General features: G+C 41.5%; 1 protein-coding gene across 2 annotated transcripts in view; it reads left to right on the top strand.

Annotated features, from left to right (window-relative positions):
• Window positions 1–13971, top strand: part of LRP8 (LDL receptor related protein 8) — a 170832-nt gene that overhangs the window by 126469 nt on the left and 30392 nt on the right. For both annotated transcript variants that reach the window (XM_051800940.1, XM_051800949.1), the window contains exon 4: window positions 6189–6317. In XM_051800940.1, coding sequence (XP_051656900.1) covers window positions 6189–6317 — 129 coding nt within the window. The remainder of the gene's footprint in view (window positions 1–6188; window positions 6318–13971) is intronic.

Below are 13971 nucleotides of genomic sequence, written 5' to 3'. Positions count from 1 at the left end.
AACAGAAGTGCCATCAAAACTGTATCTCACAAACTCTGAGATGAATTAGGTGAGACGTGCTCAGATGATTGCAGCAAGTGAGCATTTGCTATGTTTACAGGAAGACAAAATCAGCTGAAGTCCTGCCAGTCAGACTGAGGGAAGGAAATGCTTTGCATAGCCAAGTTTGATGGTAGTTTTGATTTTTGAAGTGGATGAGTAAGAGATAGCAGTCAGAAATCTAAGGAAAAGCGATGCACTGAAAGCTCAGGAGTACTAGTCCTTTCTGTCCAGCGTGCTATTTTGGGCTGTGCCAATATTCAGTATTCTGGGAGAAGTTTACAAATAAACTGTAAGTCTGTCAGGATAGCTTTGAACTTGGGTAAAGAATCGCTTCCTGACCCATGTAGATGATTCAAGTCATGACACACGAACCTTACTTATTCATTAATATAAAACCTGATGCCATTTGTCTTTCCTCTTGCCCTGTACTCAAATAGAGTTTATACTACCTGTTAAACCTATTGGCCTTATACCTGAGAATCATTTTCTTTATTCAGGTTGTTTGTAGTGTCTGCGTTTGAAACACAGTTTTTCCTGTGAAAGCTACCTCACTGTTACTCTGTCAGAAAGTCTGTATTTCAGTAATTACAATTAATCCTGGGATTTTGAATTCCTGATAATTTCACTCTGATGTCAGAGGTGATAATCACCAACGTGATAATCTGCTCAAAAGCAGGGTGCATGCTATCTCTTTTAGACACGCTGAACCCTTTGTACACTAAGCTTATTTTCTCCCTCCAGTTTCTAGGTAGAGGAGTTGGAGGCTCATCAAAGACTCCCAAACCATGCTGTTGTAAAGAAGCCTTTCTTAGAAGCACACAAGAATTAATAAGGGCTGTACTATGCAGTGCAATGGGGTGAAATCTGTGTAAATCCTTTTCTGTTCCCCTGGGAACTTCTGGACATAAGTCACCATCAAACAAATCACACCATAGGAGATAACAGTTGATACACCTGATAAATAGTTAATACAGTCCTTGACTTTTTACAGTACAGATTCTTAGTAGCCTTTTCTAGTCTGTCTTTTGAGTTGTTTCTAGTAATTTTTGCTGAAAGTTTAAAGGTGGTGCCTATAGATTAATTATCTTTTTGTGCAGTAAGACTAGATTTTCATGATTTCTCTGCCTTTGCATGCTCCCACAAGGAGTTATGGCAAGTGTGTACTTACACACTCAAAAATGTAGAGTCAGGTAGCAGCAATCCAAGCTCCCATGTCCTGGGAATCAGGGTTGCCAGCATGCCCCAGTTCTGACCAGCACAGACCATCCTGTGCTCAGCAGAAGGTCACTGCCTTTGTCAACAAAGGCACTGTTTGTGGGGGTTTGGTCTCATTCCAAGTCCAAGTGCTGTAATCTTAATTCACTTAAACCTCTAATCATGACATTTGTTTTGGCCTGGGCTGGCTTCAGCTGGAAATGTAAAGTTGCCTTTACTTTCTCTATGGTGTTAAGTATGTGTGTCACACAGATGTGGTGAGCAAACCAAATGGATGCAGTGGCACTGGCTTTAGTTGAAGCTGCAAGTTCACCGAAGTCTTGCCATCCCAGTAGGCTGATGCTTTAGTGTGTTGGTTCACGTGACAGAAGGGAGAGCTCCCTGCAGCTCCAGACCTTTGTGGGAACAATTCTTTGGTTGGCATTCCCCATAACGTGTTTGGCCTGTGTGTGTTGCTACCTCTGATGTATCTTGAAGAGCTAAGGGCAGTAAACTAAAGCAACAGCAACCTGTCCTGAGCTGCAGAGTGAACTGGTGGGTGAACAAGTAGCAGCCAGTGTTCCCAGCACCCACCCTGAGGTGGGAGAGGAGGCAGGGGAAGGAAAATACCAGTGCAGACACACCTTCTGCTGTGATAGCAATTCACATCACAGGACGGATTTTAAAGTGTTTCTTATGCACCTTAAATACTTCAATGGGAAAGTCTGAGATGTAAGTCAGCAGTGAGTGTAGCCTGGGATGTACATTCATACACACATACATATATGGAGAACTATATATTCAGACTTGTGACTGAGATGTTTTTCTGAATCAAAAATCTTCAGTAATTAGGAACTCTGTGTTCTGAATTCCCCTAAGCAATCTCTGCCTGTCAGCTCCCTCCCTTTTAACAGTTTTGCTTGTTTTGTCTGGAAACATAGAGGGTCTAGTCCTGTACTTGGACAGGTATGAACACTTATTTTGTTCTTGGTACATGTCTGAAATAGGACTGCCAGCTATGACAGGGCAATATTTGAGGAGGGAAGGTCCTTGTTAAAAAACATTCCTTTAAAAGAAGGCTGACTGTTGCAGGAAAGAGGGAGGTAGGAATTTTAAGTTCCATAGTAAAGGTGGAAATTTTGCAGGAACGGTTTATTGGCATGGCAGGAATTAAAGAAACCATTTTATTATGGCATTTTCTATGTTGTAGAAAAAAGTTTTGGGTTGGAATTTTTCTTCTGAAGAACCTGGGAAAAACACAAGGGGCAGTCTGGAGAGGATGGGGAGTTATTTCACCAGAGATAGAGAAGCTGTTCAGACCTGTAAGATGATGTATTTCCACAAAGGGCATTCTTTTCAGTCTGCTGATGAAAAGTCTTGTGGGTTTCCCACCAGTAGAAGCTGCTTAATTGCATTTTGTGTATGCTCTTAGAGTACCTGTTTGGTGAGAACCTGACAAATGGTCTTCTGAAAGTAAATCAATTTTGTTTTCTTGGGCTTTCTTGAATATACATGATGTCCGGAGCCTGAAAAGCACAGCAGTGGCACAAGAGGAAGCAAACAGTGGGGCGCCAGTTAGGCTCTATGGTTCTCTGAAAGACTTTGTAGCCTCCTATAAAGAAAAAGAAGAATGTGCTATTGGTGGTAGTGAGTAAATGGAACCTTCTTGTCTTCTTTGCTCTTGTCTCCTTATAAATAAACCATTGTTGTCCATCCTTGGCATTTGCAGTTCATTGTGATAAATTGGTCTTGATGTGTCTGACATTTCAACCAAGTTGTTTAATGGTGCTTTTCTGAAAAGGCAGATCTTGCTATAACATTGGTCCAGAATATATCCAGGGGAAGAACACTCCCCATCACACGTAGCACTAACCCTTTCCTTCCTGGGAGGATGAAGAGGGAAGTAGGAAGTAAACATTTTGGTCACGTCAGCACAAAAGGCCTGGGTTTGTGTAAGCAGAGCACAGAAACAGGAATGTTGAGTCTGGATTGCAGTTGCTAAAAGCCTGTTTCATAGTGTGGACAGCAACTTTGACTCCACTTGCATTGCTGCAGCATCTCGGTTGAGAGGGGAGGAAAAAACCCAACTTGCTGAAAAATAGATGTATTTTTACCAAAATTATGTTTTGAGTTTTATGCAAGATGCTTTATCTGTTACCTGCCTGTGCTTACAAGTCATTGACTTCCATGCAACAATTGCTTGGGTACAGAAACCACTGGAATGCAAAGATTTGATGAACTGTGACCAACAGCAGCTTCTGTTGCTGCATCCCTGAAAGTTCAGGCTTTGATTTACAGATCTTAAATGTCTATAATTACTCTGTCAGGGAGATGATTAACAGAGAGATTGCTTTCCATAAAAAAGGAGTCTTCTGCCTATACCTTTCCAAACCTTTCAACTTCCCAAAGTTATTAAGCATCTGCCCAAAGCAGCCAAGCAAAAGTAATGCCCATATTTATGTGACCAATAAATAACCTTTTTCCTGGTTAATGATCCCACTGTGTGATAATACCATTTTATAATTATATTTCACCTTCTTCAAAATCAGATGTGTAGAATGTGTTCTCACCTGTCTTGACCCACTTAGTTCTGAATGGAGATTTATTATGAGGATGAAAAAACTGATCCTACTTGGCATCGAAACAAACTTTCCTTTCCTTCACCACAGCCTGAGCAAGAAGAACTAGAACAATTTTTTTGAGATGTGAGCCAATAACCTATTTAACAAATGTCTCCGTGACTTTTTTGGTCTCCCAGCTTTCCCGGTATGCCAGTCCAATCCAGACCTTGTTCCTGAATGCAGTCAGGGGACAAACTTTTTGGAGACTTTAGACACGGTGTCTCTCTGTGTGATATTTATGGCAAAAAGCCCTTTTTTCCACCAATGCTGCCTCAGAAAAACGAGGCAGCCCCTGCTGTTGGGGTCGAATTCCCCTCCCCACAGCAAGGCAATGTGCCTTTCATCCCCCCAGGCCTCCTGTGCTGCCTCATACACATGACAGCACATATATATCCTGGTCCCTTTGCCAGACATTGCCCCCTTTCTCCTCAGAGTTGCCCCCTTTCTCCTCAGAGGGGCTGATGGCAGCAAGGTGAGTCCTCCAGCCCTTCCCTCCCTGGCCTCATTCTGCTGGAGTGCAGTCTGTTGTGTGTCTCTCTATGGAGGCTTAGAAAAAATAAAATTACAGTGATTTGGCTGCAGATTTATGTTTTCCAGCACAACATTCTGCAGGCTCACAGCCGTGCGTGTGAGGGCCGGGTAAGGCTGGCAGAAGCGGTGTTTTTGGGGTGATCCCATCATGCTGAGGGGCTGTGGGATGCCTAGGCCAAGTGGACCATTTTAGCTCCATTTTTTTCACGTTTAAGGGGACTGCTGGTTGCCAATCAGCTGCCACAGAATTTTTTCTTTCTTATCCATGAATTGCTTGGTCCTATTCAAGGATGGCTCACCCTGGCACACAGCTCTGGGGAGAGCTCTGCTGCTGTGAGGCCTCACCGGCCTCCTCGAGGGTGAGGGCAAACACCTCGTTTTACACCCTTTGGCACAGCTGGCAGGTGACCTGGTTTTCAGAGGTGCTGTCTGACTTCTGTGGAAGGACACAGAGCTCAGTGTCACCAAGTGTCCCTACAGCTGTGCACTACAAACCTGCAGCTTAAAGGGACTGGGGCTGAGGGGAAAATGTGGGATGTGGGTCCTGGCCTGTAGCAGGGCAGTGATCTGAGCTGGCAGATACACTGATCCTGGTGAGATGTTATTTTTTCCTCACCTGCTGGAAAAAGAAAGCCTAAGCAAGGATCCTTTTTTTTCCTCCCCCCTGTAATCATGCAACATTCATAAATGTTATTTAGGCATGCACCGAGCAAATTTCAACAGAAATGCTGTCATGCCTCAGGGTTGTAAAACTTCATTACATCTGTTATTAACTGTCTATCTGTGGCAGGACCTAATTTGTCTTGAAGTATTGGTTGCCCACAGCTTCTCAAAACAGCTTCTTATAGCACTCGAAGGTGCTAAGACAGAGAAATCCTGGGATTAAATGGCACTGCTCTCCAAGTGGCTGATTGATGCTTTGGGGCTGTAAGATGCCCTTTCACAGCCTTCTTGTGCAGGTGGAAAGGGAGAGGTATAATTTTCCTCCTCTCTCACTCAGCACTTGGGAAGCTGATTGTCTTTGCATAATACCTTTAGCAGGGTAATGTGAAAATTTTAATTTAGAATTTAGGTTCATCCCCTTTCAGTAGGCCTGCAGCATTATCATAATTAATACCAATGGAAGAACTATTTGAAAACATGTAATTTTTTAAGAGAAAAATTGTTGTTTAATAAGCAAATCCTACCAATCTGGATGATGATTCCAGAATGCTAAGCAATTGTTTAAACTGTGAAATATTTTTCATTTCAGCAGCCTTGTCACAATAAATGTAGATCTGTTGCTCTTTACACCAGTATGAAGGGGGGGAAAAAAGGAATTTTAGCAATGCAAACTAGTTGTAAGAGAATGAGCTTCACAGCTTAGTTGGTTCCAGATAAATCTGGCAGATTTTTTTTTTCATAGTTGTGTTCTTACATGTGCTGGGGTTTTTGCTTCTGCAGGTCTTCCCATGTCTCCATGTCTTAGATCAGAGTCGTCTTTAATTTACACACTTTCAGCTAAGTTTGTTTAACATGTGGGTTCATACTTGTGCTTTCCACTTTTTCCTCAGGTTTACTGACCATAATCTGCCCAGATCCTTAAATTTGCATTACCAAACATATAAGTACGCCCTTATACTAAAATTAGGCAATTCCTTTTTCCTGTCTTAATTTGAGGTGATATTTTCAGAGTCATTTATCCAATACTGCTGCTGCTGTGTGCAGGGTGCTGGTGTGTTCATACCATGTTAGCAATGTTTAGAATTGTGTTTAACTTCTGTTTTTTTCTTTTTTTCTTTTTTTTCTTAATCCTCCCAGCCAAGCAAGTATGTCCATCTGAAAAAATCAGCTGTGGAGACTTAAGCAACAAGTGTATCCCGTCGTCCTGGAGATGTGATGGGCAGAAGGATTGTGAAAGTGGTATTGATGAGGCTGGCTGCACTCCTGGTGAGTTAGAGGAATACTTTAATACATATACAGCTTCTCCATTTAGGACCATAAAAGTTCTATAGTGACTGTTACAAATTGAATGTAAAGGGATGACTTTTCCTGCCAACAGTTTTTTTTCTCTCTACACTTGCAGTGCTAAGTAGTGAATTTTAGAAAAAGAGCAGAAAGAAGGATTCTCCAGTTGGAGTTGGCTGGAGAATGAGTGAACTCTGTGGAGAATAAAGTAGTCAGTATATTGAGTATTGAGAATTAAGTATTCTTTCACTGCAGTAGCAGAATATGTTTAGTCAGTTTGGAACATGATTATCAGGGTTAATACCCAGAAGATGTGGAAAGGACTTAAATACAGTGTTCAAACCTTCCTCTGGGGTAGCCCAGCAGCTTAACACCGTGTCCTTCTCCCTGCAGAGTGTGGCCCTACAGGCTGAGGCCTCTGCTGGAATAGAATAGACAGGCCTGGACATTCCTTTATTGATGGCTCGTTGGTTCCGCTGGACAGAGAGAATGACATACTGTGCACCGTGACTGTTTGAAATTCAGTCCTTAAATGGCCATTGCCTTTTATTAGGCCTTTCTCTGCTGCATGAAAGAGCTCTTTAACAGTGCTTGCACTCTGAAAACTCCTACACTGTAATCAAGCCATTTCTCAAACTGTCTTTTTGATAGACTAAACATATTTAGTTCTTTATGCTTCTTGTTGTCAAATATTTTCTTTTGAATGAATGCTTGACTCATTTTTGTGGCTTCCTTTGATATTCCAGTTGATTTTCAAACTTTCTTTTTATACAGACCTCCAGAATTTAGGGAATATCAGTCTTACCAGTCTGTGCAGAAGTAAAATCACCTCTCTAATACCGTTCCTAATTCTGTTCTTACTAAATTCCTTGTATGCAAACGATCCCAGGCTGTTAAGAAGCTCTCTAATTTTCTGTGTATTTATCCATCCATCAATATTTCTGGTGTTCTCCAGATTACTGGAGAAAGGGTTGAATGGTTACATGCAAACACATTCATGTTTCTTCATTTGAAAACTGAATTTTGGGCTCTGATACCTAACCAGTTCATAATCCACATTATATCTTTTTGTTGAAGTTGTATAACAAAATATGTTTTACATGAACATTTTGTGTTCTGAGTAAAATGCTCTGGATAAATTTATTTCTTTGCAGTCAGCTTTATCAAAAAAAAACCTTACCAAAGCTTTTAATTTTTTACTCTTTTACTTTCTGTTCCACAGTTTAGCACTCATTGTAAAAATATTTTTCTTTGTCCTTGTTTTACTTTTTCCTTTTTACTTGTTTTCTGTGTGAAACTCTTTAAGTGTTCTCTCTATAGCATATGATTTTTTTTCTTTGAATGGGAGGCTTGAATTAGAGGCAAGTTCAGAAGGTAATTGTAACTGTTATTGAAAAAATTAATTTTTTCCCAATATGAGTTAGTGAAATTAGAACAATTTTTAGACTGGTGGCTGCCTCCTCTAATTTAATGCTGCTGCTGCTCACACCAGTAGGAGTTGTCTTATGGAGTCTTTCATTTATAACAAAAATCTACTAGAAATTGCTTTGAACTTTTTTTCAAGGCTTTAGGTAGCTCCCCAAATGAATGTAAATATGTTCTGAACACCACATAATTTCAGTGTAATGATGCTGTTAATGGATTTGGAAATCCATGAGTGTTTCTGTTCTGGATGTTTCAGCATCTCTGGTCTTATCTTCCACAGTTTTAGTGCCTGTGCAGGTTCTTAAAATGGAAATTTAATCCAAGGACAAATTAGCATCTTCTGATGGTTGTTGGGTAACTCGAGAGAAATGAATTAGTAGCTTTCATTAGTTCCTAATGACTGTTGTACCCTCATAGGGCACCTCCTTGGTGGGAGCACACTGGGAATCTGCTGAGTCTCAGTGTGGGATGGGCTGTTCTCTGGCAAGAGGACCAGGCAGAAAGGCACTGACAGGCAAATGTGGAGCATCCTGGGTGGGTGCAAACATCAAAGCTTTCAGCCCTAAGATCTCAGCTCAGCACCCTCAGGGACATTAAACTCTGAGAAGGAAGCAGGAGGTGCTGCTGAATGGCTGTAGTGGGAGCATTTCAGGGAGGTTGCTTGTCAAATTAAGGTCTTTTCCTCATGGATGAGAACAAATGTGTTAGCAGTTTAAACTCGGAGAGCTTGTGGAGGATTGATAGCTATCCTCTCTTTTATCCAAAGCTGATAAACCTCACTAAGCCTACCCACTGATACTCTGTTAACATTCCCATTTCTTCTCTGTTTAGAATCCTCCTTTCTCTGTTTTCTCTTATCTCAGCAGCACACAGTATCCTGACCAGTTCAGACCTCTCCTTTTGCTTTGTTTTGTCATTTTAATCTCTGCATTCATGATTTTGTTCTCATTTTAAAAGAAGCCTCAGCCCTGTCACCCACGGCCCCTTGGAGCAGAGCACCCTGTCATAGCTGAGGCTGCACTCTCACAGAGCTGACCAACTTGTCTATAAATAACACATCTTACTGGATAAATGTTTGGAAGGGAATTTATTTGTGCTCAGAATAATTTCAGTGGTGAGAGCCTGCATGTGCAATAATCAAGTGGGTGATGACTTGAAGATATTGTTAGTGAGGGCACCCAGAAGAAAACCCCTAAACTCCTTCTAAATCCATGATAATAAAGCTATTACTTTAACCTTGTGTGACATTTGAAACATACTTTGTCTATGGATACTCCTTTTTATTGATAGGAATGACTGACTTAGAATTATAACTCTTCAGAAGGACTCAGTACAGAGTTTATGAATATACTGGAGCCTGTATTTCTGCACTGGTAATTTGTACCACTAAAAATATTATATCCAGATACAGGAGCAAGGCTTGGTTGTGCTGAGGATATGCAGGTCCCTGTGCCAGAATGTTCACAGTCCATGTTAAGGGAGGATCTACTTCAGGAGAGGAAAATTATTATTGTAGTAGAATCATCCAAAATACAGGACAGTGCAAGTGCATCATGGTTCTTCTTCCTCCAGCAGTTTGCTTTTCAGATACTGTTCTGGATTTGATAATTTTTGGTGGATTTTTCCTCTCAGAATGATGTAATTGCTTTTTGAATCAGTGTGAAATTTATCCAGTGTAAACACTGGCACAACCAGCTGGAGGGAGAAGGCAGCTGTTCACAAATTTGGGGATAGAAGTGTAGAATTTGAATAAGAGAATGCTCTGTTTGGGTTGGGTTCTCCTTTGTGCTTTGTATCAGCCACATTTTTGGTGCATTGTCTTGCATAAATGGAAACAATGTAGTGCTCTGCATCCCTCTCCTTTGCTTTTAGTCACTGTTGAAGACTTGCTGTTTCCATTAGCACCCTGTGATCTGAAAAGGGTTTGTCACAGCAGTGCTCAGAATATCTTTCTTTACAGGAGGAGAGATTTTGCAGTCTTTATGCTGTCCTGTAACTCCCTTTAGGCAAAGGGTTCAGCTGCAGTTAGGAAGCTTTGGCCTTACTTGAACTCAGGTATGCTGGAAAAAAATGCATCATCTCAAACAACAAATGAGTCGAATGTTTCTTTTGAGTTGCTCATGTCCCCCTGTACAATCCATCCCTATAAAAAGCTGGTTTAGGAGTAAGCCAAGCAGACTGAATTCATCTGAAATAGGAGTCCTGTTTGCCATGAACAACAATTGAATAGATGAAATCTGTTAAAATGAAAACCTCCACAGAGGTGTGTAAAACAGCCTTTGATGGCCTCTTAGGCCTGGTGTGGTACCAGGACTAGGAAAGCAACTATTTTCATCAGTAGTCTGGGCACTGGCCCCATCCTAGTGCTGGGAAGCCACTGCCAATGGACAGTAAGGCACTTTATAGGTGTTGTTCACCCATGAACAAGGAGAAAAAATGGTGTGATTTTCCCCCGTGGGAGAATTTTCCAAGGAAGCAATGGCAACTGCAAATTCTTGAACCTGCAGTGGATGAAGCAGCAGTGATTAGGGATCCAGATTTGTCTGTGATTGCACTAGGGATTAATTGCAGGTATTAATCCTTGCACGTAGGTAGGTAAGTGCCTGTCTGCCTAAATAATTTCCTGCCAGCAGGTAGGCTTTAAGAGCACTGCTAACTTCCAGTGCACAAACAACTTCTGAAAATACCTGCCCTTTTTAAAGTAAGAGTATATAAAAAGAAGAAAAAAACTTAGTTTTCAGTTTTTGGAGCAGAAGTAATTTGTGTCTTTACAATACTAAGTGTGTTGTAGTCATAGGTGAGGTTTAGTCCTCTGGCATAGACATCAACAGTTAATAATGTAAGAGCAGTCTTGAATTTGCTGGCTTGGAAGTGCTGGCATCCTCTTTCTTATTTCTCTGTTTAAGGTTTTCTGCTCACAGTGCACCTCACCTTTGTCAGGATTGGACAAGCTTAAGAACCTAAAAGAGAAATTAAATATGAGAGACTAATTAAAGCATCACAACAGAAAACGTCACACAGTCTGGACTTTGCTAAGAGAGATAGTAACCAGTGTTTTGTCAGCTGCTCAGGAATGCAGAGAGCATTTGGGTGTGACTTGAGAACAGAAGAGCTGCCATCCTGTAACAGCTGCAATGGGCACTGAACCTCTTTAATGCACATATTGCTTGTTTCCCCTCACAGGACTCTGGGGTGATCAACAGAGAACACAAGGCTCTGGTCCCATCTCTTCTGACTGTGTTACTGGTTCTCACCTGGGCCACTTCTTGCACCCAATATGGAAATTGTGTCTTGCAGATGAGGAGGTGGAAGTACACCATTTTCCCCTTCCTCAATAGTCAGATACAGGGAAATGATGTATCCATTGATATATTGATGGCATAATAAGTTATTAACCCCCACCGTGGTTTATTCTGTTTAGCAACAGTACAGAGGCAGGGATCCAGGGAAACTTGTGCAGGTGGCTTGGATAGCTGGCCAAGGATGAGAGCCAGGAATTCCTGCAGGAGTGTTGTGACAGTGACAGGCTCATTACTGAGAGCATCTTCTTTTGGGCTCTGGTCTTCTGGCTTTTCATTGCTGACCACATGTCTCAGAATTAGTTCTAGATTTTTAGCCTTTTCATATGATGCCAGAATAAAAGGGGACAAACTGGATAAAGTTTTTATAAATTAATAAGGGAAACAACAGTAAGCACAGTCATGCTCAGCTGTAAGCTGTGTGTCCTTGCTGTGGCAGCTCACAGCCTTCACATGTCCGTGTGTGTGTGTATATATATATATATGTCACTTACAAAATCCTCAGGTGATGAGCTTTCCACTTTTTCCTGGTAAAGCTCCAGGCACATCTGTTATTCTCCATATAAAGCAGCAGGACCTCCAAGTGAGGGATCCTTTTCTTGGAAAGTCCAAGTGCAGAAAACTTTGTTAGCTCTTTGCATGCCCTGCTCAATACCCTCACCTGAGGGTCACCTGAGAGCCACTGGCAGAAGGCAGAGTTTAGAGCAGCTAAAGCTGTTCTGATCCCTCCAGCAGATCCACCTGGTGATGAACTTGCTGAAGTGGGGAAATTACAAAGCTGATTTAAAGCCGCCTTCCTCTACTCTTTACCTACACTCCCGTGAAGTGACCTTTCTGTTGACCTTTCTGTATTTAAATTGTTTTATCATGGTCCTGTAACAATAAGGAATATCACACTGTCTCAGCATCACTCTCTTCCTGCAGTAACAGGCAGCTGTGTTTTGCATCTGAGTCAATTCCAGTGCTACCAATGGGGATCTGACCATGCTGATTCTGTTCATTCCACATCTCCACTGATCCTGCTGAGAGCTTTTAACTTGCTGATAATGTAGCACTAATTTTACCTTCCATTGCAGTGTGATGAATATGTGCTTTTGTCAAAGTTAGGAATTCTGTTCATTCCCTTCATTAAGTAGGTGCACAGTCAGATCAGAGGGAAATCAAGCCCAAAGGATCAGATTTTGCCATATATTCTCCCTGAGGAACCCACCAAGTTAAAGGGGTTCAAACCCATAGTATTGCATTCATGCTTGTAGAGGAAATATTCATCTACTGTCACTATTCATGACTATTTTAGTATCTGATGAAAAGAAAGATGGCTAGCCTGAAATTCCTGCCATTTTACAGGAGGTAGCTGTAACTTGAGTGCACTTGCCATGGTGGGGGAATCTACAGTTATTTCCAAGAATGAAAAAAGAATTACTAGATTTAACAAATGAAAGTCCTTCATAAATAAGGTAGCAGAGCAATGATATCCTCTGGGCTTTACATGATGTTTAATTGCTGGACAGCTGGAGGGATTAGTGCTTGTGCATTATGCCCTGGCTCTCAGAAATTAAACATGTACAGCTGCCACTTTATCACTGCTTAAAGTATTAGAGCTCCTTCGAAAGCAGTAGTAATTTGCAGAAAAATCCCCATTGTTATTTAGGAAAAATCTCAGCCTCAATCATATTTGTCCTGAGTTCCTTCAGAACAAAACAGCAAGAAAAATGAGATTGGTAGTGACTTTTAATTGCATGCTGACAGGAAAAGTGAAGGCAGTTGCATTTTTAATATGCTGGATGCTGACTGTAATTAAATGTAAAATAATGCATGAACTTAGGTTAAAGGTAAAATAGTAATTGTGTAAATCAAGAATTAAACCCTAAAGCCATGGCTCTACCTGCAGAAGGTGAAAACAAAATGGCTTTGTTTTCCCTGCTGCTGTCTCCTGAGCTGAGGTTTGAAAAAGGCAGAGGTGTGGAACATTCTGCAGATGAAGTTACCCAGCACTGCCAGGACCTCGCTCACCCTTGGTGTGACCTCTGTGCTGATCCCTCCCTTACAGATAAATTGTCTGTATCAGAATGTTCCATGAATAATTGATTACTGAAAGCACAGTAGATGAAAACACAGTATGAAAACAAGACACTTCAGGATGAAAACAAGACTCTTCAGAATGTGGTACTTTTGCAGTGTCTCTCTGGAGGAACACTGGGGAAAAAAAGAGTGGATGCAGAGCACAGTTCAGGCACATTCACACCCCCCCACACATACAAGTCCTTCACACTCTGTAATAGTTTTTCTCAGAGTTGTGGAAAAGTGGTACGAAAAAGCTGGTTTTATACAAAGATTTGTGGATAATTAAAGCAAAAGCTTAATACTGCTGGACTGCATGATGCCTGTGCACACCCACAAAAGCTTTGTCCTGCTGCTCTTTAGCTGCACTTTAGCTGGAGACATTGTCTCTGGTTCTTCTTTCCAATCTCACATCATGGTGTCAGAGGAGCAGAAATTAGCCTGTAATTATGTTTATCTCTTGGGCAGTCTGTCAAACAGAAAAGTTTGAGTTGAAATAGTCCAGAAATTACATCTCTTACTGCCAAATATGATTGTATTTCATGTCCCTGAAGTGTTTCCCTCGTCAGAATGGAGCTGTAATTTTGAACCTGTTCATCCAAAAAGCAAGAATCTGTTTAGCTTTATTAAGGGAAATCTCCTGTATTGGCAGTGCCAGTGATCGTGTTCCGATGGCAGATCCGTGGGAAGGAGTCCCATCCTGCAGTGGCCACCAGGACATATGTGTTACACTAATTAACGAGCGCTTGACAGCTCTGCTTCCTGAGCATATGATCTGCAGACTAAATCAAACTCACTGAGCTTGAACTTGTACAGTCCCACGCAGGAGGGGACCATGTCATGTTTGATGC

This window comes from Manacus candei, unplaced genomic scaffold (assembly GCF_025592945.1).
Source record: "Manacus candei isolate 608988 ecotype Guabito, Panama unplaced genomic scaffold, ASM2559294v1 h1tg000005l, whole genome shotgun sequence".
Taxonomy (NCBI): domain Eukaryota; kingdom Metazoa; phylum Chordata; class Aves; order Passeriformes; family Pipridae; genus Manacus; species Manacus candei.
Note: the sequence above shows the minus strand (reverse complement) of the source record. Positions and strands in the feature narration are given on the sequence as shown.